A 26,453-nucleotide genomic window follows, 5' to 3' on the forward strand; every position below is an offset into this window, starting at 1 on the left:
TAGACTTTGTCAGTTCGAACCAGTCTGGCCATTCTCTGTTGACCTCTCTCATCAACAAGGCATTTCCATCAGCTGAACTGCTTCTCACTTGATGTTTTTTGTTTTGGCACAATTCAGATTCATTTTAGAGACTGTTGTGTGTGAAAATCCCAGGAGATCAGCACTTACAGAAATACTTAAACCAGCCCGTCTGGCACTAACAATAATACATGTGATTATCTAATCAGCCAATTTTGTGGCAGCAGTGCATAAAATCATGCAAATACAGGTCAGGAGCTTCAGTTAATGTTCACATCAACCATCAGAATGGGGAAAAAAGTGATCTCGGTGCTTTGGAATTGGTTTGAGTATTTCTGTAACTGCTGATCTCCTGTGATTTTCACACTCAACAGTCTCTAGAATTTACTCTGAATGGTGCCAAAAACAAATAACGTCCAGTGAGCGACAGTTCTGTAAACGCCTTGTTAGGTCAACAGATCTAGCTCAGATAACTGCTCTGTACAATTGTGGTGAGAAGAATAGTGTCATAATGCTATTCTGAGATGCGGATCGGCGCTGTTTAGAGGGATTTTGGTGGCACCTACACAATATTAGGCAGGTGGTTATTAATATTGTGGCTGACCGGTGTGTATATAGATACTGTTTAATGACTGTTGACATAAGACTGTTGCATGATTAAATTCATTTTAAAGTCATACATATGATTCATAAATAACTATTCTTTTTTTTTTTGCCAAAATTTTTCATTTTGAATTAACAATTAAAGCTGATGTAACTTTTTCAGTGTTAAAATATTTTTTCCATCCCAGGTTAATATGCAGAGAGAACTATTAGTAAGACATTCATAGGATCATTCTAACTTTATGGTGTATAATGCATTAAAACACATGATCACCCCAAATGTCATGTTATATCACGTTATAATGCATTAAACATATTGAAGGTATAGCCATGTATTCAAACGTATTATAGTTATGGATACAATATTTACTGCCTGTATAAAAAGATACAATACATTTCAATGTTTATTAAAAGGCATTATGAATACCTTAATAATACATTATTTTTACAGCCTTCATGCAAAGTCTTTTCTTATTTTACAGGTTATGTACAATAAGCTGTGTCTGTCCCACAGCTGTTACTGCTAAACTCGGATAACCAGGCAATAATGCTGACGTCTAATTTGGCCCCGTTTTGATTGCAATAAATACATTGAAAGACATAAAGAACAAAATAGCATTTATTTACTTTTCCTAGGAGTTCCAGGTCTCTTTTGTCTTTAGAAAACAAGATTAATATCTATCACATACACAAAGTAGAATGTGCAGATGAAAAATAGTTTAGTCTCTCTTTCCAGTACATATAATATAGTATTTAGACAGTTCAGAAAAATAAAAGCCTCTCCGTCCCTTTACGAAATAAACCCCCAGAGAGTTATTCTCATCCAGGGAAAAGGGAGCTCAGGCCACAAAGACCTGCTTCCCAACAGTCCAAGAGTCCGTGGGTCGAACAGGGCTGTATGCTTTCTTCACACTAATAGTGGACAGTTTTTACACAAATATACGCATAGCGCAAAATTTCCCAACACGTTATTGAATATAGAGTTATACAACACATAACTGTTCCCACGTAACATTTCAAAGAGAAAAACAAGTGAAACGACTTATTACAGCATCTGACAGGGCAGATGTTCAAATTCACTAACTTCAATAACTAAAGCAAAATGAGGCAAATATGTCTTAACAGTTTTGAGCCACAATGGTTTCAACTCCATCATCTCAAGTTTGGTGCTTGGGTTTGTTACTACATAAGCAGATAACAAGCATTTAACAGGCTTTTCTCAATAAGAAATATTGATAACTCTTACAATGGCAACTTTTACATTAGCGGCAAGAAATGCTGGTATTTTGAAATAATTGTCACAAAAACATTCCTTCACAATGGAAACACTGTGCCAATGGTCACATCAATGATTCAAGGTTTCAGTAACTAGAACAATTACTACATGCTGGTCACCACAATTTTTTTGCACAATTAAAACTTGCACAAATACAGTTTTTGCACAATTCTGATAGGGAAAATGAGATCAATTCAATTAATATTATTTTCATTAAAAAGAGCTTTTCTTGTAATAAGCACAATAAATATGACCGATGTCCACATCCCAGAAAATAATATTCTGGGAGGTCTTTTGAACAAAGAACAAAGTTAGGAATTTGTAATTGGATGAGCACATAATCAGGAATCCAACTTTAAGGCTTATTTTAATGTGGTATAAGGATACCCAAACAGTCTTTGTAGGTTCAGAGACATGCAGCATTAGTTTTATCATCTGAAAAGAGGCAGCTATTTCATCAACATGACAAAAGCTCATTAGAATTACAATATTAAACCTCTTTTTCTTCTCAGACAACAGCAAAAATGTCTTAAGTCAGAGCATAACCCATCTTTAACACTATTCTAATGTCTTCAAAACATACATATTTATGAATAATACATTTTAGATCATATCTATATTCTATCTTTTTCAAAAACAGAAAAGGTTTTAAACACATATGGCTTGCCATTTTAATCTTTTGAAGTTATTAAGGGTACTTGCTTTGTAAACATCCCTTGTTTAGGTATAAATGAAGTCATCACTATCTAATAGTTGAATTCAGGGAATTGTGCACAGTATATTGATCTGTTCTGATGTACAGTAAAGGTAACAGAAGCAACAACATCATCATCATCATAATGGGAAAGGAGGAGTCAAGCTCAAAGACATCAGCTGTTAAAACGCATTTGCAGTGCATTACAGAGCATTGGAATGAATCAGACATTCTCAGGCACAATCAGTCCGATCCACTTCCCGGAATTCCGGACAAGCTTAAGAGAAGAAGTGACAGATGGCTGACAGCAGACATTATATTTCAGTACTGCAGGCTTACCACACCACACTAAAGATTAAGAATGGGGAAAATTATTACTCGCAAATCACTAAATTCTAATCACAGTGAGCTATTTGATATTGCAGGCTTAGTTATTATTTTGCCTAATATATATATATTACAAAGGAACCACAAGTAAATTAACTATGAAAATCAATGTGTGTAATTCGATCCAACTTAACCGAAATACTGATACTAGGGCCTGGCTGCTCAGTGGATATAAAGGGATAGCAAAACCAAAACTTATGTCATCATTTACTCACCCATATGTCATTCCAAACCAATATGACTTTCTTCTGTGGGACATAAAAGGAGACGTTAGGCACAACATTAGACTCATTCACTTTCATTGTATTGAAAAAGATGCAATGAAAGTGAATGGTGACTAAGGGTAACATTCCGCCTAATTTCTCCTTTAGTGTTCTATGGAATGAAAAAAGCCACATTGCTTTTGGATCAACATGAGGGTGATTAAATGTTGACAGAATTGAAATTTTGGGGCAAACTATTCCTATAAAAGCAATGTTCATTGTTCAATACAAGTTAAGCTTAATTGACAGAATTGGTAGCATACCGTTTTAACTCGTCCCTTGCTTAATTTTTTTAATGATTATTGTGGTTATAGGAGTGGAAATGATTTGGGAAAGTCCATAAACGTTAAATACCCCAAATAAAAAGCTTATAACTTGCACAAAAAATGTAAATCAAGGAGAGTGTTTGGTTAAAGAAAACTAAATTTTTTTCATGATATAGATTATGATCATTTCTGAGACTCAGTCTAAGAAACTGCTGAAACTTATTTTACCCCCTCTTATTTTTCTTATTTGACATTCAATATTTCTGGGTTTAAATAAGGTAGCTCAGAAAAACTGATTTTGTTTTTCCAATCATGTCAACTGTATTTGAGAAAATGTTTGTGTTGAAAAGCAATCAAAAGTTTTAGCACTAATTTATAAGTGAAATTGCATCATATAAGCAACACAAACATAATTATCAACGACATATACTTATGGCTGGTTATATTTGACTCTTTTAGAGCTTTCAAAAACATATGACACATGGCTATTTGATCAGTTTGATACTTTTACTGATTGCAATAATATGCATAGTGCAAAATTATTAATAAATGATCAAAACGGAAAACTTCACATTTGTCTGCAAATTTCAAAGCATTTGTTCAGTTTTGGTGGTAATGCCTTCATGCTTTGTAAAATACAGCTTCTAATCTTTAAAACCATACTTGTTTTGTTTTGGTCAAGACTGTAGTATTTTGAGCATTATTTTTCTAGCTTAAAGAATTAACATGATTTTAGTGTGATAAAAATAGCTTACAAGGTTTACCGGCATTGCGTTGTTATGGTGACGAAGATGTAATATTTGAAGATGTAATTATATATATATATATATATATAGACTCGAAAGCGATTTTATCACACTAAAATCATGTTAAAATGTATAATGTTTAACTCTTGTGGCTATACTTTTGAAACTGTATTTTATTGTTTATGGATTGACCCAATTAACTTCCATTGTGAACAACTTACTGAAACTGCAATTTTTATCAGAGCCCACCAAGATCTGCGGTGAACAATCAGTGATCTACATACTGATTCTTCAAAACTCTTCTCAAGAGCTTTGCTTAAAGCAAACAGTCATCATCTGAAATTAATTCAGTTTGAATTGGTTTAAAATGTAACAAATCAGTCATGGGGTGTATCATGCTTAAGAAATACATACTTGTACCCCAAGAAGAGCAAAAAACACAATCTAAGAACTTGAAGAGGAGGCACATGAGAGCGAAAGCTCCATACAATGAGCAAAACCTCCCAATTCATTACAATTACGCAGATATCAAACAAGAAGTCCCTTTAAAACAATTAAAGTACAGATATAAATAGCGTAAATGTTCCAAAATGCAAAGACACTGATGGTTTAAATCTAAAATAAGGATGACAGTGTGAGCTAGGCAGAATCAGGCTGCATGGCATGGAGGCAGTTATTGTCCATAAATAATACAGCTTTCTATAGAATTCTATATATAACATCATGATTTCCTACCAGGAAACTTGAGCTTAAAGGAAACCTATTATGCCCCTTTTTACAAGATGTATTCAAGTCTCAGGTGTCCCCAGAATGTGTCTGAAGTTTCAGCTCAAAATACCCCACGGATCATTTATTATACCATGTTGTGAATGCCTCTTTTTGGGTGGAATCAAAAACACGTTTGTTATTGTTTTTCTCCGTGTGTGTCTCTTTAAATGCAAATGATCTGCTGCATCCCGCCCCCAACATAGCTCTGGTCTCCGTGAATATGATCAGAGAAAATTGTAAATTTAGCTGCATTAGACGTGGAATCAGCTAACAAGCACATTCACAGGTGATTTGCAAACATCCTGCTTTATACTGACACTCATTCACAAAGCAGTCCGGTGTAAAATGATTTGCACAAACATACACTAATTTTTGTTTGTTTTGGGGCACATTTCCTTCAAAAACAACACTTGTTCATAGCGTCTTCAGTGGCTCTGATGCCGGGAGTACATGAAGAATCTTATGTTCACTTTTACAGCCAACAACAGAACACTTATTACGCTTATGAAGCTGAGACATTATTCTTCTCTCTGTATTTGCTCCAGTGTGGAAAAAAATGGCAGACTGTGTGTAGATCACTCAGGGGAGGATCTAGGATAATAGGGTGGAGTCCGTCACCAGTCGTGGGCGAGGCCTGCTCTAATGTGATGTCATGTTAGAGCAGAAACGAAAACCACTAATTTTGACACACTGTTTTTGATTAATAGAAATATAAGAAAAAGGAGTGGGTAGACTTTTAACAATGTAGGGTGGCTGTGTACACACACTGCTGACTCACATGTATGTACAAACACCCTGTAAAAGTGAATTTTGCATAATAGATCCCCTTTAACACACTTGAAAACTACAAGCACAAAAATATATGCAAATAATTGTTGGCTTGCTTTGTGAGTAAAAAAAGTCATTTGCGTGCCTGCCTCGACTTTCACTTTGACACATCGAGCTGTTGACAGCTTTGAAGTGACAACCGTACGTGTGATTTTAACACATTAGACAAACATAGCATAAGAGGCACCCACAGTTAACACAAAATTACTAACAATATCAAAAGCAGTAGAAGCTACAAACCTCTCATTCTGCCATAAATTACTTAAAATATTTACAAAGAGCATTACACATGTAGCTGGCGTGTCAGATGTATAAGCTATATATACAATGTTTGTTTGAACGAGAGTTTTGTTAGCATGAAGGTTATAGCCCTTTGATGCGGCTGGTTAAAAATAGAATGACAGCAAGATGGAGAGCGAGAGAGACTGAGAAAGAACAAAGAGAAACATTTTGACAAAAAGAAAAAGATGCGGAGATGGATTGTATATAAACAGCTGGTCTTTGGTCTCCTCTGGTGTTTTCGTAAAATAACGAAACTGCAAACGTTTTGACGTGACACTTTTAAAACTTTGTCTTTTTAGATGCTGCCAGAGAAAGGGCTCCTTTATAAAATTATTTAAAAAAAACAACAAAAACAAAATCGTTCAAAACTTGGAATGGGTGCAAAGTGTATTTACAAGACGAAAGTTTTGAAATAAAGGAATGATCTAAGAAGAAATAGATAATATCAATACATTCCAGATCTTTATATTTGAGCAATCATTCTGTATCTTTTTCTCCCTGGTTCCGCCTCTTCAAATGCTGGGAATGGCCATGACATTCCTTGGGCATTTTCAATGCCTCTTCAGCAAAAGGACTCCTCTGTCCATGGAAAAACAATACAGAATGTATAAAACAACATTGTTGCTTCTTGTGCAAATTGAGTTTCTGTAATGGCAAAGAATGAACTGAACTTGCAATAACCCGTGCGAGTGAATGTCTTCTGTCAGACTTCAAATGCATGCTTTCCATTTTCACAAAATAAAGAAAAGGTTTTTGAGAAAGCAATGTGCCATCTGTAAAATATTCCCTTTTTCAGTGAAAGGTTACCTTGTCTGGTCCATAACTCACTATGCTATGGTGAAAAAATATATTTAAAAAACGAGACCGCCAAAGTTCTCGATTCAAAATGTCTTTCAGAAAAGTGCATCTCAAGATGCACTAGAATCATACTGTCTTGAGACAACAAAAATAAATAAATATATTATAAAATGAGAAATAAAAAGAGCAAATACTCTTTAGAAACACCACCAACAAGCCCAGAACCAGGCTGCTCCGTCAACCAATCGTGAAGGACAGCTGAGAGTGCACTCCTCTTGCAGAGTCATCATTGGAGCAGATGCTCCGCCCAACATCAAGCAGAACTTGTTATGGAGTGTTCCATCTTTTCATCACTGGTCCTCAGCATCTCACTGGCTGGGAAGGGAGCAAATAGCATCAATAGAATTTAAGGGAATTAATCCCATGTTATGGTTTCTGTGGTCCAGGGGAGAGAACGACAGGCGTGGACAGGCCATCCACACTCAGTGCTGGGATCTGGATCTGATTGCTTCCGTTGGAAGGGAACTGTAAGAATAACCAAAAGTTAATAAATAGGACTGAAATTCTACTCAAACAAATATACAGAGTTACTTGCAACCAAATGCCTTTGTACTGCAAGTGTGGCATGCTGTTGATTACCACAGACTTAAAAGTGTCTATAAACAAACAGGATGCGTATTTACAGTAAAACACTTACAACGTAAGCTTGACAGGAAAACATGCAGCACTACAAATAAATTAGACAAAGTGTATAACACTTAACATTACTTGTGTTAGCATAAGACTGGTGTGATGAAATCGCTTATCAATTTATAAAAGGTTAAACCTGGTACTTATTGCTTGGGTGTCTGTGCAGGAAGGGACATAATCATTTAAACTATCCATTCACCATCAGTAACGTTGAAACAAAATTTACTCCACCCTCAAAACGGAAAATGTAGACAACTCAAAAATCAAACAACCCAGAATACTAAACAATATCAGGGTGATTCTCATGAAACCAGTCAAGAACATTTCTTATTTATGTCATATTTAACCCCAAATCAATACCAAAAAATGAATACAAATAATAATAAATAAATAAATTACTATTTGCATAAAGAAAATGATTGATTTGATGATTGGAGTAAAATAGGACCAGCACCTTTTGCTATTATACATATGCAAAACTAGTCAATCGCTTGACTATGAAGACAAGATATCACCCATGTTGAGTTGTTTAATTCACCTGTTCATGTAAAACTAACAACATATGTGCATTCAAAACTCTGCACTGCGGTCACTGTCCACCAGAGGATGCTCACATGCTTTTCTGAGAAGCAGTCCAGCTAAACAAAACAGAACAATCACAGAGACTCTTTGGTAAGATATCAGCTACCATAATGATCAGAAAGTTTGAAAAACAAAAATGGAGCAATATATCAGATATTTGTAACTGTGTATGTTGAGATGCTTTTGAAGGTTTTGAATGGTGCAGGCAGAGAGGAATATCTCAGTCATGTGATGAGCAGAGTGTGCGTGAGGAGACAGATGGTTTGCTGCTGCCATGCTGTGGATAGAAACTGTGTGGACAGGATGTCTCACCTGGAAGGAGAGCTTTGCAGGGCTGCGTGGAGCGATTGGACTGAGTGTGCTCCAGAAGTGAATGGTTGATGGGAGAGGGCTTGGTGTCAACATCACTGGAGTCTAAGAGAGAGTGTATGTAAACCATTTTACAAGGTCATTGTGTTGTATCTCTTTGTTCTTGGTTATCTGGTAACACAAGCACTTATATCGGTCTGCTTTGCCCATGGAAACCTTTGTTAAATCATATTGAGACTATGTGATCATGAGCTTGTATGCAAGTATGAACCATACAAAGAGTGTGAATGATGAGTGAATCAAAGGCCAGTGTAATAAGTTCTCCAGATCTTAGCATTATCTCACCAGGGCATGCGAGGTGATCACTGTGGGTGTTAAGGTGTTAGTGGCACTGCCAGGGGCCAGCAGACTGTTCACCGCTGCATTGACTTTGTCCAGTGAGAGTCCAGGAGGCAGCAGCATGGACGAGGATGGCAGCTCCAGTACACGTGGCTTCTTTGATTTTGGAGGCTGAACTTCCTGTTGGGTTGCTGGGAGGGATATTGATGCAGTGTTGGTGTCCTCTGAAAACAAAGTTTTTAACATTGAGTTGAAATCAGCTGTAGAAGGTTTTCCCAAGGGGTTCAATTATGTTATAAGCCACCTAAGGTAGGCTGAGCATTAGGGGTGAAATGGTTTATCGTGGCATGATACAAAGGCATTAAAAGATGATTTTAGTGTCTGTTCTATCAAATATGTGCAACGTCCTATGCCTATGTAATGCAGGCATACAAATGGAAATCGCTTCATTGCACACAAGGAGCTCTTAAACACGATTGCACACTAGCAGCCACAGATGTTGAAGGATGAGTTCATCTAAAACCAGGAACGGGAACTTTTAGCGTGAGAGATTGAATGTCTGTTTTTATAAATACATTATTACATTATTATTAGTGCTGTCAATAGATTGAAAATGTGTATTAAATGAATTACCGGTACACAATATAATGATCAAGTTAATTGACATCAATCATACATATCAATATTTACTTTGAAAAGCCCAAAATAAAGTTCATTCAAAAACATTACATTTTTGTGTCAGACAAGTCAATAATTGAATAGAAATGACAATAAGTGGCTTTATAAGTCAGGTATATAATATGTTGTCATATATAATTTTTTTGTTTTTTATTTGTCCATATAGCCGAACAGAGGCCAACTGACCTACAGTCCACAGCAATATATGTTCTGGATTGAAAGGCTTTTTTAGTGCAGATACAAGGAGTACATTGGACTAACCAAGGAGTTCAGGCTTCTCTTTCACCTCTCCTTCCCAGACGGGCTGGGCTGAAGGCTCCACACAGGGTGATGGGGTGTCTACATGGATCGGGGCGTCTGTAACTCCAGGCACAGGTACTGTTGAAACTGGCTGAGCCTGGCACAAAAAAAGAGAGATGCTGTCTCATGAATATAAGCTAAACTAGTTGATCACTTGTTTTACTATTCACTCAATGCACTTCTCCTGTGCCAGTATTTAATTAAAATAAAACACGATTTATATATATAAAACTGACTGTGACACATCTGTTCACCTCAACATCTGATTTTTCTTCCAGATTGACAATCTCCAGCTGGTCAGGTGGGGAGCTGGACAATTTGGGCAGCCCTACAGAAGGTTTAATAACCACAAACACAGGCTGAGAGGGGTTGACCACACACTCTCCATGAGCCAGAGGAATGAGGGAAGTCAGAGAGCTGGGATCAGACAGGAAAATCTGTGGTGGATCACCCAAACTCTGGCTCTTCTGTGCTTGAGCATTCGGTGGAATGGAGAGCTGAATTCAAAACAGAGTTTAGAATTATGACACGACCAAATTTCAAGACCTAACCCTAACAGTTCACGCTAATCTCGTTGCAAGATGTGTCTGGGTTCATGTATTTGCGTGGAGTATCTTTCGGCCCGAACTCTTAACACGCAGTGAAAGGATCCTAAACTTCTCCACTACTAATCAATCACTGGTGAGTGAAACCTGAACATTTAACAGCCAAGAGCTAAATCACAGAAATTTCTAGTCGCCTAGCACAAAATTTGGTCTCATTTGCAAGAGATTTACTCGCTTTGTAGAGTTGCACATAAAGTAAAAGATCTATCTTGAAGAATCCATATCGAAAACACAATGCATCGGAAAACCGAAATTTTTACCCAGTCCTAGTATATATATGGCTGGTGTAATTTCCAGGAATCAGGGTGCATGCAGGGTTTTTATACAGTACTGTGCAAAGGTTTTAGGTACTTAAGATGTTTCACGAAAACATTTGTCTTAAGATGGTTATTTATATCTTCAGCTTTAGTGTTTCAATAGCAAATATACATGTAAGACTCCCAAACATTCCTTTTGCCAATAGAATAGATTGGAATAGAAGAACAGGGAGCCCTGCAACAGATGGCATGGTCCCCACAGAGCCCACCACTGAACATCGAGTCAGTCTGGGATTACATGAAGAGACAGAAGCAAGACCAATCCTTTGGCAATGTCACCGCTTGTGTCACACACGGAAGTGGTGGCAGAAACCATCTGCAAACAGTCAACTTTTATTAAATTCCATTGTTGAAAAAATATTTCAAGGGTTCTTGTAGACAGCTGCGGCTTCAAGTCATCAACAAAGCTGACTGGACTGAGGAGATCATTTCAACTCACTGCTTTGCAGCAAACATATAAAGCGAACATTATTACATACATGTTATTTCCTCATAGCATTATAATATTTGTATGGCTAAGAATTTGTGTGTATTTACGATGGTTTTGTGCTGTACTTTCTTTGAATCATCTAATCTGTCAAATCTAACACAACAGTCTATCGGCTTTCTACCACCACTTACTGCGCATGCGCAGAACTTTTTGTAAACAATAGAATTGATCTATTGAAACAGCAAAAATAAAAGAAGCTTGGAACATCCACCTGTATCTGCCAACAAACAAGAAAATCTGTGTCCAGGTATACCTAGGTGAATTGGCGTTGTTTAGAAAGCAACGGTGGTCACGCCAAATATACATTTATTTTTATTTTTTTTATGTTTACTGGAAGTTGTATGAAGTTAATTGATAATTTTAAACTATCTATAACTTTTGCACAGTACTGTATATCCACCGGAAAACAATGTCATGTCTATAAGGTGGCTAAAATCAGCAAAGAATAAGAACTAGTTTATGGAAGTTTGTAAAGTTCATGGCACTGAAAATTAACATGACAGTCTTCGCCGACCATTTTTTCGTCGACCATATCTATTGACATTTGACTGGAAACGTGGTCTCTATATGACAGGTGGTTGGTGGGGGAGGGGTCTTTTCAAAAGCGAAACTATCAAGACATTTTGATAAAAGATTATGAGGACAATTGTTTTCTTTGGAATAAAATCCATCAATGAATCACTACCAGTAAGAACAGGAACACATTTTAAGAAAGTACATATGGTCGATTTTGATTTTATGTTGACTTGTTTGAAGTCTGTTGTTCCATTATTTTAATTAGCTCCCAGTTTGTTTATTGTCTATTACTGAGGTTTTATTTAAGATTTACAGAAACTTAAACTTCACATAAAGCAGCAAACTGTGGTTGGCCATTTTACAAATTGGTCAAGCACTCATGTCTATGTGCGTTAGTGTTGACAGAACAAGTTGCAAAGTGGACCAGACTTTTTTTATAGTATGGCTCTGCAAGACCATACACTAGTCTACACCATTAATAGCAGCATGTCAAGACTCCCTCTAGATGAGTGTTAATGATCAAATTCATACCGTGGTTGCAGTGGTAGTGCTGGAGGGTGTCTGAGGGCTGAGGGCAGGTGTAGCGCATGGAGATGGGTGGGTGACGATCACCTGCAGGCTACTGTTTTCTACAGTTGACTGGGCCTGAATACTACCCTGCTGTCCTTCTGTCTGACAGACACGCACCTGCAACATACACATAACGCACATAATAACAGTGATTCAAATACACAGCAGCAACACACACTGTGTGCCTCACACTAATGCACTGACACACATGAGCCTCTGAAGGTGATAACCTCAGTCAATCACTAATTTAACTAATGACCAACATCATCTGAAAGGACTTATCACAGAATTAAAATCAACAGCTCAGAGACATAATGGATCATTTTAAAGCAGTATTCATACTGCAAATAGAACTTCCATAATGTGACATCTTTCTGAGAGAAACAGAAACCAATTTCTTTAGAATATTGTGCATTGATAATTGTACTCAGAAAGATGTTTTTAAAACAATGTTCATTGTTGCAATTCTGTTTGGTGGCACAGAAATTCCCCTCTTTGGCTTTAAAGGAATATTTCTGGTTTAATCCAAGTTAATGGGATAGTTAAATGTAAAAAAGTTTTTTAAATGCTTTCATTATTTACTCACCATAATGCTATCCCCGATATGTACGACTTTAATCTGCTGAACACAAACAAAGATTCTTAAAATAATATTTTAGCTCTGTAGTGAGAAACAGATAAATATTTAAGTCGTTTTTTTACTATGAATCTCCACGTTCACTTTTGTTTTTGGTGATTTGCATTCTTCGTGCATATCACCACCTACTGGGCAGGGAGGAGAATTTATGGCAAAAAAGGACTTCAATATTGATTTGTTTCTCACTCATTGTATCGCTTCTGAATATATGGATTGAACTACTGGTGTCTTATGGATTCATTTTATGCTGCCTTTATGTACATTTTGGAGTTTCAAAATGTTGGTACAGATTCACTTGCACTGTGTGGACCTACAGAGCTGAGATATTTGTCTAAAAATATTTTTTGTGTTGAGCAGAAGTCATACACATTTGAGATGGCATGATGAAATGAGAGAATTTACATTTTGGGTGAACTATCCCTTTAAGCTCAATTAAAAGTTAAAGGTGCTATGAGCCGCTTTAGATGTGCTGGAACTTCCACGACTGAGCCGTTAATTAGACAGACCCCCTCTTTTCAAAACGCTGCCTTCTAAACATAGCGTTGAGACTGTCACCAAACAATAAAGCAGTGCATCTTCTCACAATTGTAAAACACAACAGTAGTAAAATAGCACACTCAGCTGATAACTATTTTCAATTTTAATATGATATCAAACCTGAATGCTCTGCTTCAACTACTACACTATGAGAATGTGGAAAATGATTGAAAGGCAGAAAGCAATAAGTCTTATATCTGGCTGATCAAAGAACGTCTCTGCAGCCTATGGTCAGATTTTTTGTTTGCTGTTTACACAGTTTAGTGCCGTTACAGAGATCAGTGAGATTTGACAGTTATTTTAGTGATAACATTCAGCAAGAAGGAACATTTTCTGCACAGCATTCCATAAAAATAGAAACCTTTAAGCATTTGTGGCATAATGCTGATTTCCCAAAAAATTATTTGGACCCGCCCTTCGTTTATTAAAAAACCAAAAATGAACCAAAATCTTAGTTTCATTAAGGTTGTTTTCAGTGACATATAGCCACAAGACATATATATAAAACATGTTAACATGGTTTTTGTGTGATAAAATCACTTACTAACCAAATTAATTTCCAATATTGCTACTGCGTTGTCATGAGAAAGAAACCATGTAGCCCAGTTATTGGATCTAAATTTACTCATATAAATTAAGCAATTTTATCACAATAAAATCATGTTATGTATAATGTTTACAATGTGTATTTTAGCATTTATAGTCTGGCCCCATTCACTTCTATTTTAAGTGCCTTACTGTAACCACTGTTTAATAAACGAGGGTCAATTCGAAATAATTTATTACAGTAATAAACTTAATGCCATAAATGCTGTTGTTGTTGTTGCATTTCTTTTATAGGAATATTTATAGGTATGTCGTCTTAGCGTTAACATTTACTACATCCCACATTTGAACACACAGAAAAAAGTCCTTTTCCTTCTCGACCAATGATATACTAAAAGAGGCTGACCTCGTGTACTGTCCGGTCCAGATGGGTAGCTTTGGGGCTGCCATCACTCAGTATATGCTCAGTTTTGATGGGTTTGGATGTGTCTTTGCAAGGCATTTGCAGGGACTGGATAGTAAAGGTGGAGTAGAGGCCAGACTTCATGTAATCGTTGCGGGAGCTGCGCTGCACTGAGCTGGGGGAGGAGCGCTGTACCTGCAGGTTCTTGCTCAGACAAGTGGTGGTGGTGTTTGTGCCATCTACAGATTTGGTCTGGATGGACAGCTCCAATTTTTCCCCTGCAGTGGCCTTCTGGGCATCCTCAGTCCCTTTCTGCCCATCAGTGGAGTTGGGGTCGGGAAAGGTCACAAACTTGTAGACGAACTTCTGTCCACTAACCTTCTTGATAATATTCTGTGGGTTTATGAAAGCTTGATGAACAGTGGCTAAGCAAAAATATGCACATGACATTAGACAGTAATACAAGCACTTCTTTTACTCCCATTCTAATGTCAGTACTAAGACGATTAAATCAATTACTAATATAATACTGCTGAACACACCTTCATAAAACTAGACCAATATATTGCCCAGGCCCATATTCTGTCATTTGTTTTAGCCAACATTTCTGAGTCATAGGAAAACTATTTTACAGTACACACCTTGTCGTAGTAGTAACGAAGTGCCCTGCTAAGCTTATCATAGTTCATATTGGTTTTATTCTTGCGCAGCCCCCAGAGTCTGGCCACCTCCTCAGCGTCCAGCAGCTTGAATTCCCCATCCCCAGACGTCCAGGAGATCAGGTGCTTCTGACTCTGATCATCCAGCAGGTGTAGCAGGAACTGCCACAATGTAATGGATGGGTCCATCGCTGTAGGAGACATAAAACGTAGTCAACTTATTAGGATAACATTTCTTACTCATTTGGTTTCCTCACACAAAGCTATTATGGCTACAGAAGACTAGCACACTAGTCATACAGGCTACATATGTGTTTATTTTTGTTTTTTGGAGCTTAATAAGCTGCATCACTTTCATTACAAGAGTGGCCATTACATTTCTCAATTTCTTCTTTTGTTCTCCACGTAAGACAAAATGTCATACAGGATTGTAACAACATGGGAGCGAGTCACCAAATGCTGACATCATTATTTTAATTTTGGGGTGTGATGTTCGAATTATCTAATTTGAGTTTTTAAATGCATCTATTTTGTGCAAACTAGGTAAAATGTTCCTTGAGGGTCTGAGCAAGATACAAAACCTCAGGTTACTACAAGCAATGGAAAATTTCTTCTAAATGGCAACATTTAAAAAAAAAAAAAAAACACCTGCATTCAGTAATATTCTTTTACTGAAATACATTTAAAAACATAGTCTAAAATCTCTCTATTTGCTGTGATGCTTGCCAAATATTGAACACAAGTTGATAAGTGCTGTAAAAAAAGAGATATGAGCTTTCACTGAGGAAAGTCAGTGCAATATGTAAAGAAAAGAAGCTGCTGGTAAAACATTAAAGCTTTACTTTTTCATAAGATCAAACAATGTTTAACCCTGTAAAGCCTGACTTGAGAATATGAGATTCTATATTTTTTTTACATTAAACTGTTTTTAGTACCATTAGAAAAACAATTTATTTGATACATTGAGCTTTAAAGGTCATTATCCCAGGTCATGAGGCCATGCAATTAATTTTTGTGTAGGACATTTGTGTGGGACAAGTTTTTATTAGCCCATACATGCTACAGTGGTAAATCTTGGGGTATTTTCAAGAGGACTCCCTGAGCTTTTCAGAGAGACCAAATGTTTGAGTTTGGTCATGACATCTTCCTTAAATATGGATTGAAATGTATCACAGTTCAATTAAGCACATCAAATAAAATATGAATAAAACATCATTCTTTCAATAAACAATTTTTATCATATGTATTTTATGCAACAAACACTCTACTGACATTTTAAAAAGGGAAATTGTAAAACTTTTTTTCCTGGGTTATCAGGTACTTAAGGTAAGATGACATCATAACAGCTATTAATGTAAAATAATGAGATCTTTATAATGACAGAGCAGACTGCATATATGAAAATACACAGAAATATTAGTTCACACTTGAAATCTTATAAAAAGTATGATAGAATTTTCAAAGCTCTGTGATAGTTTTTTTTATTTTGGGGCATGAATGTAATGGTGATTGAGAGAGACCTCAAAAGACTGTATTTTAAAGTGGAGCTTTCAATAAAATAAAGTACACAAGTTGCTTATATTCAGCAAATACTCATTTTAAAACATCAGTAATAGGGGGGCGCTATTGAAAGCTAAAAGTTAAGTGGAGAGGTTGTATTATTTTGCTGAAAATACTGCATGAAAAAATACCTAGGTTTAGTTGTAACTAGGACTGGGTGATAGGTTTACAAAAATTATATTATTTTTCAGCCTATTGACAATATTCAATATATATCTTTTTTTACAACCATTGTAGCCAAGTAGATATAATATTGTAAAACCTTGAATATAAATTCATTTAAAAATAATGAAGACATAATTTTTCCAAATATTTTCCACTAAATAAACACAAGGGAGAATGAGATTTTAATTTTTTCTTTGATATGCACTTTTATATTTAGATAAATTGTAGCTTAATATAAGCATTATTGACCTTCATATATTTTTACTAAAAAATATCTGTGAATTAACAAGATGTGAAAAAATTACTTCACTTAATTTTTGGAACCAAGTTGACTATTATGGTGCATCCTGAAAGTATTCACAGCGCTTCACTTTTTCCACATTTTGTTAAGTTACAGCCTTATTCCAAAATTTATTAAATTCATTATTTTCCTCAAAATTCTACAAACAATACCCCATAATGACAACGTGAAAGTAGTTTGTTTGAAATCTTTTTAAATTTATTAAAAACAAAACAAACAACAACAAAAAAGATCACATGTACATTAGTATTCACAGCCTTTGCTCAATACTTTTTGAAGCACCTTTGGCACCAATTTCAACCTCAAGTATTTTTGTGTATGATGCTACAAGCTTGGCAAACCTATATATCCCCACAGCATGATGCTGCCACCACCATGCTTCACTGTAGGGATGGTATTGGCCAGGTGATAAGCGGTGCCTGGTTTCCTCCAGACATGACACTTGACATTCAGGCCAAAGAGTTAAATCTTTGTTTCATCAGAACAGAGAAGTTTGTTTCTCATGGTCAGAGTCCTTCAGGTGCTTTTTGGCAAACACCACGTGGGCTGTCATGTGCCTTTTACTGAGGAGTGGCTTCCGTCTGGCCACTCTACCATACAGGCCTGATTGGTGGAGTGCTGCAGAGATGGCTGTTCTTCTGGAAGGTTCTCCTCTCTCCACAGAGAAACGCTGGAGCTCTGTCAGAGTGACCATCGGGTTCTTGGTCACCTCCCTGACTAAGGCCCTTCTCCCCAATCGCTCAGTTTGGCCGGGCGGCCAGCTCTAGGAAGAGTCCTGGTGGTTCCAAACGTCTTCCATTTACGGATGATGGATGTCACTGTGCTCATTGGGACCTTCAATGCTGCAGAAATGTTTCTGTACCCTTCCCCAGATCTGTGCCTCAATACAATCCTGTCTCGGAGGTCTACAGACAATTCCTTGGACTTCATGGCTTGGTTTGGTTTGTGCTCTGACATGCACCGTTAACTGTGGGACCTTATATAGACCTGTGTGTGTTTTTCCAAATCATGTCCAATCAACTGAATTTACTACAGGTGGACTCCAAACAAGTTGTAGAAACAGGAAACAGGATGCACCTGAGCTCAATTTTGAGTGTCATGGCAAAGGCTGTGAATACTAATGTACATGTGACTTTTTTTTTTTTTTTTTATAAATTTGCAAAGATTTCAAACAAACTTCTTTCATGTTGTCATTATGGGATATTGTTTGTAGAATTTTGAGGAAAATAATGAATTTAATCAATTTTGGAATAAGGCTGTAACATAACAAAATGTGGAAAAAGTGAAGCGCTGTGAATACTTTCTGGATGCAATGTATATAATACTAAATTATTACTGTGGGATCCAGTCAAGTTTATTATAATAATATAATATTGAATTATCAGTATTATTTTGAGGATTATATTTGTTTTATTTACAAGTAATATATTTTCTGTCCTATTTACTAGTATTTTTCTTTCATTATGCCCGCGAACTGCCCTAAAAGCACTAAAACTCAAGCCCATAAGCCCCGCACGTGCACAGAACAGCACGTCACCTTTTTAATCTGAAGCGCACACAGACATGTTTATCTGTCTTTAATTAAAGCCTTTTGCTCTTTCACATATGACCATATAACAATATTTTGTTATTTTGATTAATTGTGCAGCCCTAATGGATAGTGAAACTCTTTATGAAACTTAATAGCCAAATTAAAAGCACATTTAAATCATCGCGATATGCTTGATTTTGTATCGTCATCGCTATTAGTCACAGGATTTGTTTGTCTAAAACTGAAGCAATGCTGAAAAATCCATAGAGATTTAAACATTTCCAACAGACTTTGAATCTCATTCTTAGTAAAGTAAATTAAATCCTCTTTCTACAGACAGTCTTTAGTGCTGGACTGCTTAAACAGAGGAACACTTTCACATGTGCAGTGAAATCAAGGGAAAACAGGGAAGAATAAATGGTGCTACAGTCAGCAGAGGACTTCTATCACAAGTTCAGGAAGAACATGTTGAGAATGCAAATTAATCGTATCCCCCCCCAACCCCCCCTTCATTTACGCAACTCATAAGCAAAACCTTAGAAACCATCACCATGGTAAAAACGTTTAAGCAGCAGCTTCTAAGGAATAGAAAGACCCTACCCCCACTCTAAGCACACTGACCCAAAGAAATTGCAGGGAATTGCTGATGACAATTAAAGTAATTTTTTTCCAATTCAAGTAACCTGTGCATACAAACTCTTTAATTAATAATCACCATTAAAATTAGCTGAAATCAAATTAATTAACAGAAAAAAATCTTCAATAAATGGTGTTGCCAAAATCTAATACTTTTGGGTCAATTCTAAACTAAACACTTACTGTTTTTAAATGTCATATTCTCCTGTAAGCCCATCATTAACACTCTCTCATTAAATCAACATCCCACAGCAAGACCCTATAAGACTGCTGAAATTTCGGTAACATTTCCATTACGGTTTCCATAATTACTATCAGCTCTGTAACAAACATTTGTATTAATTACAAGTAATTTACTTGGATTTTAAGGACTGCAATTTTTGCAAAAACACAAAAGAAAAAGAACACTAAACAGTGACAAAAATGACTTTGTTTTTATTAAAAAGTATGAGCAAAAAAAAAACAAAAAAGGGGGAGAGAACCAGCTCCTATTCGGAATCGGAACTGGTTCCATGTTTTTAAAAATACAGGAACCATATCATTTTCATGACTTTCAGTTCTGCTAAAGGTTCTTGAATGTGCATTTCTCCACTTATGGACAAAAAATGCAACAAAAAGAAGTAAGCTAGAAGTACCAGGATGATGTATTTCTTGAACCTTCAAAACGGAGTGTGGAATGTTGGACACTTCATGAACGTAGTGGAAAGGGTGGAGTTACCTGGTTGCTGAAATTAACTTTTTAACCCACCAGCCAAGGTGGCTGGTATAGATGAAATCATTTACCAGCCAGTTCGATTTCTAACTGGCCATTTTTATAAAAAAAATAAAAAATATTGCATTTTACAAAAGGATTTTACAAACTTGAGACAAATAAACAATACTGTATGTTTAAAAGAATTGTATAGTTTTATTATTTATGAAATATTTAATTGCCAGATGGTCCATTTAGCATTATTTTTCAGATTATTCACTTCTTACAACAAAACTACATTTCTATTAATCACTAGCAGTTTACTTGGATTTTAAGGACTGCAAATTTTGCAAAAACATCTACGACCAGTAAGTAACTCTCATGAGTCTCATGAGACTTAATTACACATAACATAGATGGAACTGACTGAATTAATTGACTCACTTCCTGTTACTGATTCATAAGTCTTTTTGATCCAGTAAAAAGAGCCAGCTCATAGATTTACTGCTCACTAGGATGTCCTCATACCATTTTTGTTTAGAACAAGTACAGATACTTCCTTTTCAGTACTCGCCGATGCCTGTTTGTTGTTTTATTTTTTTCTGAAATCCATATCAACAGTTTATTTCAGTGATATCCTTAAAATTAAGTTAATTTAATTCAAACTTTAATAAAAAATAAAAAAAATAGAACAACAAATTTAATCAAATGCTATATTTTTATCATGAGGTGGTTTTATTCAGAACCTCACAGCACAATCCAAAATATGGGGATGTGTGGTAATGTAATAATTATTAGACCTTCCAGTTCTCAGTCATTTTAATCTTGTGTGAATCGGACATGTCAGAAATTTTCCTGGGCATTTTACGGAATGCACGTTCCCGTGCTAGTAAAAATTACAGCATGTTTTACCAACTACAAAATGGCCTGTATAAATAATCCCTGGTAATATTAATCCAGTGCAAACTGACATGTTAAAAAAAGCCAGTAAATCAGCACTTTCCAGCACTTGAGCGCTTTAAATATTGTTGTTTCTCAAGTGCTCCGAGTGTCTGAACTGGATGTTGGTCAAGAGAAGACGCCAGAAAATATTAGACCCGTTTCACAGCTTTGCGTTTGGACTGATGCATGTTTTTCTCAAGCTCTATATGCTGTTGAGTGTTTATTTACCCATGCAAAAGAGAAATGAGCAGCTTTTAAGCAGAGTGCGGGAAATTGTGTTGAGCCCCATGTTTCAAAACATAAAATTACATAATGTGAAGAGATTGTCCATATTTTTAATTCAAGGGTAATATAAGATTACAGGCTCGTTAATGTCACCAGTTATGTTGTATTGAGCCAGATATTCCAATCAATTCCTTCTAATTATCACAGATATACAGTATATGCTCATGTTTAATATTTCATGCATAATTAATTAGCATAGTATTTTCTAATATGTCAGTCACACGTGACAGCAGTTTAAATGCTGTAGACACACCCTACATAAGTTTTCACCTCTGGAAAAGCCGGTTGCTATGTGTGCTCAAAGTGATTTTTAAACTGCAAATGGCTGCTATTTAATGAAATAAATATGTAGTCTGAAGTGAATTAAAGCTCTGCTTGCAGTAATCGGCTACAAACAGAGCGTGAGTGTGAGCCAAGGAGTTCGTAAGAGCAGCCGGATTCAACACAACACCGGCTCCACACATACAAGTACATGAGCGCAGCATCCCTACTGCTAACTCAGACTTTCGATAAGCAGCGGAACTAGCTAATGAGAGCTGACTGAAGACCTACAGAACCCTCCTTGATGACAAAACTGGAACATGTTACATTATTTTACAAGCTGACACAAACTGACAAAAAAAGCATCCGCCAAAGTGGTGTATGACAACGTGAAATTCACCAGCCAAATAGAAAATTTCCCCGCATTTGGCTATTGGCGGTTGTTAAATTCATTGTAAATAATGGAGAATATAGCCACCAGTGAAATTTCAGTGAAGACAGCACATTACAACTGTAAGTTGAATGCTTTACCATCACCCCACGTTGTGTGAATATGTACAATGTTTGAGACACAAGTGTTAAATTGAGGATGGCTAATGTGCTAAAGCTAGCTGCAACATATCACATACTATTTAAATGTCACTTCCGTCAGCTTGTAAATTGGTGAATGCTTCTGTGCGGTAGAAAAATAAAATGTTAAGTGTTCCATTTGGGACTATACTACACTTTGAAAAATCATACACTACATGGCCAGTGTAACGCAGTTCCTGAACAAATGACGTTTAAGCCCCTTTCCCACATACAGTCCTGGTACTTTCTAGATGAGAACTATTAAGAGGAACGGGAGACTTTACCCTCTATTGCGTTCATGCGCACACAAAGAAACCCACGTAGTGAAGTGTTGACCATTTTTCTTCTGAAGTGTTTTAACTCGTGATTAAACAACAACAACAACAACAACACAAATTGACGGATGACAGGCTCGGAGCTACAATTATGTTAGGGGTGTTTTACACAAACTGTGTCTTCAGGTTACCGAATAGTCGTTTGATCTCATTTAACGTAACATGAGATCACATTAAACTCTAATGATAACATGCAAGAAGAGCACTGCAGCTCGCGCCTGACTGAGGAGAGGAAGAATTACATAGTCCAGAGGCACACCAAACTTTCCAAAAAGCTTCAGGTGATGTAGATCGCAAAGTATGAGGGAATAATACAATTCCAGAAGCACAGAATACAGAAGCACTCTTGTTATGGAATAAGCCGAGCCAGAGCTTTTTAAAGGAAACAAAAATGTTTCTTAAAATGCAGTTATATTTAATGAGTTGCAAGAATGTCCCAATCTAATGGGGGAGAGATTGAAACTGCACCCGGCTGATGCACACTCTGGCGTGGGGAGGCTCATCCCTCGAGCATGCACGCTTAATGCAGCTAGATTATAACATGATGGCTTGTGACTTATTGAATCATAATATACTGTATGTCACTGTGCATTTTTTATTGTAAAGGAAATTGGCAATGTGCAGCTTTATTAATAAGAGCAAGTTTTTTTTGAGAATTAAAGATGGATTGAAGTGAACAGAAAAGTGAGAGAGGAAGTCTTCGCCCCATTATACACTGCAACAAAATACGTTTTTGATTTGTTTTGTTTTGGCTTGTTTTCCAATATAAATATCTAAAACTCCTTTAAAACAACGTACATTTTCTTTAACAGCTATACTACAGAAGAAAAAATTGTTATATGAGAATTTTGAATATAATGTTAAAAATACAAATATTTAAAAATACCTAAAAATCCTTAAATAAAATGCATTCACCTGAGAAGCAGCATATAAGATATTTATACTTGCTTTTAGAGAATAGATCTTGAATACAAGTATATTTTGTAGGCACTCGCAGAAGTATGGACAAGTGAAAAAATATACTTACATACAAAATACACTTAATGTATATTTAAGATACATTCTCCGACAGCAATTCTTAACATCTTATATGTTGCTTCTCAAGTAAATGTATCTTGTTTTAAGGATTAGACTATTTTTAGACTATTTTAAATGGAAAACAAGACAAAAACACTTGATAACAATAGGATTTTTTGCAGTGAATATCTTTACTGAATTAAACTTAATAAAAAGTATTTTTCCTTTAATTCAGTGAATGTTATTTAGAGGCATTTTTAAAAGATGATTTTGTCCTCATTATTGTTAGTAAGCACATTTAATAGAACCATTTAAATAGGGACACAAGCAGAATAATCGGTTAAGAGCTAATGATGAATCATTGCAATAATCACAGAATAGTCAAATAATCGTTCTAATAATCGTTAGATTAATCAATTATCAAAATAATCGTTAGTTGCAGCCCTACCCCATATTTAAACCTAACCATAAAATCTGTAAGGATGATTTGAAGCATAAAGAGTATGTTTTGTTTGATGGAATAAAAGTAATTGTCACATTTTAGAAGGAGACGAGGGAGAGTCACCTGATTGGCTGTTGCAAAAGTCGTAAGAATTTGTATGACCCTACTCGTACAACTTCATACAATTTAGCCAACTTGTAGCCAACTCATACGAATCTGTATGATTTCTATGTGAGAGTGTGTTGTATGTTGAAAAATTCCCAGTGGCCAGTGTTTCAGCAATTACATGCTGAACCCCTATAAGACAGGATGCTGAACACTACACATCTAGAGCATCATTAACAATGTTGGCTTGAGAACAGAACACAAAAGGAGAAATCACCAGAGGGCTACCAGAAATAAAAATATTCGCTAAAGTGCAGCCAGAACCAAAAGACCAGATGTACATTTGTGTAATTTACACTTTAATTATTCCCTAATTTTCCTTGCAGAGTTACATTCTAGCTGAAGAGCTATAGCATGACTAATCAAGGGACTAACACACCACAGCTTGCCTTGGTCTAATGCATCATAAATCACAGCCTGTACAGCTGAGAAAGGCAAACAAAGACAGGCACTGAACAAGGAAAAACACAAGATCTGTTTTCTCCCCGTCAGACCTTATTGCCTTAAGACTGTTTGGGGACCTCAATGCTCAATAGTCAATTATCTTGAGTTCTCAGGCTTCACGGCCTACGATGACTTATAGCCCATGAATGAATTGCCTTCCCACAGGAGGAAAGAGCCAGACAGGGCTGGGATGTGAGGAGAATTAATTCAAAAGGTAAAATACCACATAAATCCCTAATAAACACATCCACATCCAGGCCATCCATTTGAAATATGCAAATTATAGCTTGTAAGTAGTGCTCTCAATAGTTCCTAGTGCAGGGGTCGGCAACCTTTTTGACATGGAGTGCCATTTTTTATTTTCCTGGTCAATGGCTGTGTGTTTCCCTAATTACATCATGTGTTGTTCTGAAAGCAAAAAGAAACAAATGAAACACAGAATGTAGGCTGTCATCCTACAGTCAACATGCATGGAGTGCTGGTGGCGTAGTGGGCTAAAGCACATAACTGTTAATCAGAAGGTTGCTGGTTTGATCCCCACAGCCACCATCATTGTGTCCTTGAGCAAGGCACTTAACTCCAGGTAGCTCCAGGGGGATTATCCCTGTAATAAGTGCATTGTAAGTCGCTTTGGATAAAAGTGTCTGCCAAATGCATAAATGTAAATGTCATCCGCGCAGACTGACCAATGCAAAGTGGGTGCGTTTACTCGCGCAATTAACTGAAAGTGAAGCGCTGCCAGCTTGTGAATGTGTGAATGGATTGCACACGCTGCACGAGTCTGTTGGGTATACAGCAGTCTCGTCACATTTTTACTTTTGTTTAGCCTCCCATTCAGCTCATGAAAACATGCTGCATGATCATGAGGAAGGATTACATCAAGATGTATCCTGTAATGGTGCGGAATTTCATTTGAATAAAATGGTCTACTCTCTCGCCGTTGCTGGGGTGCCAGTGATTACCCCTCCGTGTGCCAATTCTGGCACGTGTGCCATAGGTTGCCGACCCCTGTCCTGATGGTTAATCAACAAGGTGCCCGCCCTATCTCTTCAGGTTGGCTACTGTCTGCTGATTAATCTCAGTGGTTTGGTTTGATTTACACACACAAATAAACAGACAGCTCAAGGGGAGCAAATGCTGACAAAAGCATTGCAGATACTGCATTGGGCAAGTATTTTCAATCACATCTTCAATATTCAATTGTGATCACTGCACAATTGTAAAGCAGAATCACTTACCTTATCATAACAGTGAAAATGTTTTACTTTTATTTTCTAGTAACCCTGTCCTCAGAGCAAACATATAGTCTAGGACTTGTACTTTTGAGTACAAAAGGTATTAAAAAACAAAGGAACAAACAAGTGGCTTTGACTAGTAAAGACTATAATTCTTTCATAATTTTGTCATTGTAAACATAGATATGTCTTTCTTTCTTAAGTCCCGTTTACAACGCCAGAGATATTAAAACTAAGATATCATTATAATATGACAAGGAATCAGTGCCTCTAAAAATTTACATTTTACATGGAAGAGTGTTTTTGTATAACCTGCAGTAGTGCTCAATGCATCATATCATGAACAAGACAAACAATCTATCAATGTATGAATCAAACTCAAACTTGAAAGTAGACATGATTTTCCACACATCATTTTTATTAGGCTATATCCATGTATGTAGGTACAGACAAAAGATATATAACAGTGAAACCTTTTAACGACTCCATCTTGCCTGCACTCATCTCCAGTATCTCGCACAATCACTGGAGATGGATGGGGTGAGCTCCACTGTCTTCAATTTCATTGGTAATCGCTCCCTCAAAGTCACTCGTCATTTGCATAAAGTTAAAATTTTCTCAACTTTGTCTTGTCATTGCCAGGCGACCTCTGTCACCAACGATCACTGCAGCTCATGTCACCGGAAGTCTGGCAGTGTGAACGAGGCTTTGTGCAGAACACAAAAGAAAATGTTTTTATTAATATCCAGGTCTGTCTTTTAAATTA

The 26,453-nt window shown here is 36.5% G+C and overlaps 1 protein-coding gene across 1 annotated transcript in view; it reads right to left on the reverse strand.

Annotated features, from left to right (window-relative positions):
• Nucleotides 1–1,078: 1,078 nt before the first annotated feature.
• Nucleotides 1,079–26,453, reverse strand: part of LOC127621504 (ETS domain-containing protein Elk-1-like) — a 31,745-nt gene continuing 6,370 nt past the window's right edge. The window contains exons 2-9 of the mRNA XM_052095143.1: nt 15,090–15,298; nt 14,452–14,841; nt 12,287–12,442; nt 10,082–10,324; nt 9,789–9,924; nt 8,856–9,073; nt 8,514–8,615; nt 1,079–7,454 (exon numbers count right to left, since the gene is read on the reverse strand). Coding sequence (XP_051951103.1) covers nt 7,356–7,454; nt 8,514–8,615; nt 8,856–9,073; nt 9,789–9,924; nt 10,082–10,324; nt 12,287–12,442; nt 14,452–14,841; nt 15,090–15,298 — 1,553 coding nt within the window. The 3' untranslated portion in view covers nt 1,079–7,355. The remainder of the gene's footprint in view (nt 7,455–8,513; nt 8,616–8,855; nt 9,074–9,788; nt 9,925–10,081; nt 10,325–12,286; nt 12,443–14,451; nt 14,842–15,089; nt 15,299–26,453) is intronic.

Source organism: Xyrauchen texanus, chromosome 27, assembly GCF_025860055.1.
Source record: "Xyrauchen texanus isolate HMW12.3.18 chromosome 27, RBS_HiC_50CHRs, whole genome shotgun sequence".
Taxonomy (NCBI): Eukaryota; Metazoa; Chordata; class Actinopteri; order Cypriniformes; family Catostomidae; genus Xyrauchen; species Xyrauchen texanus.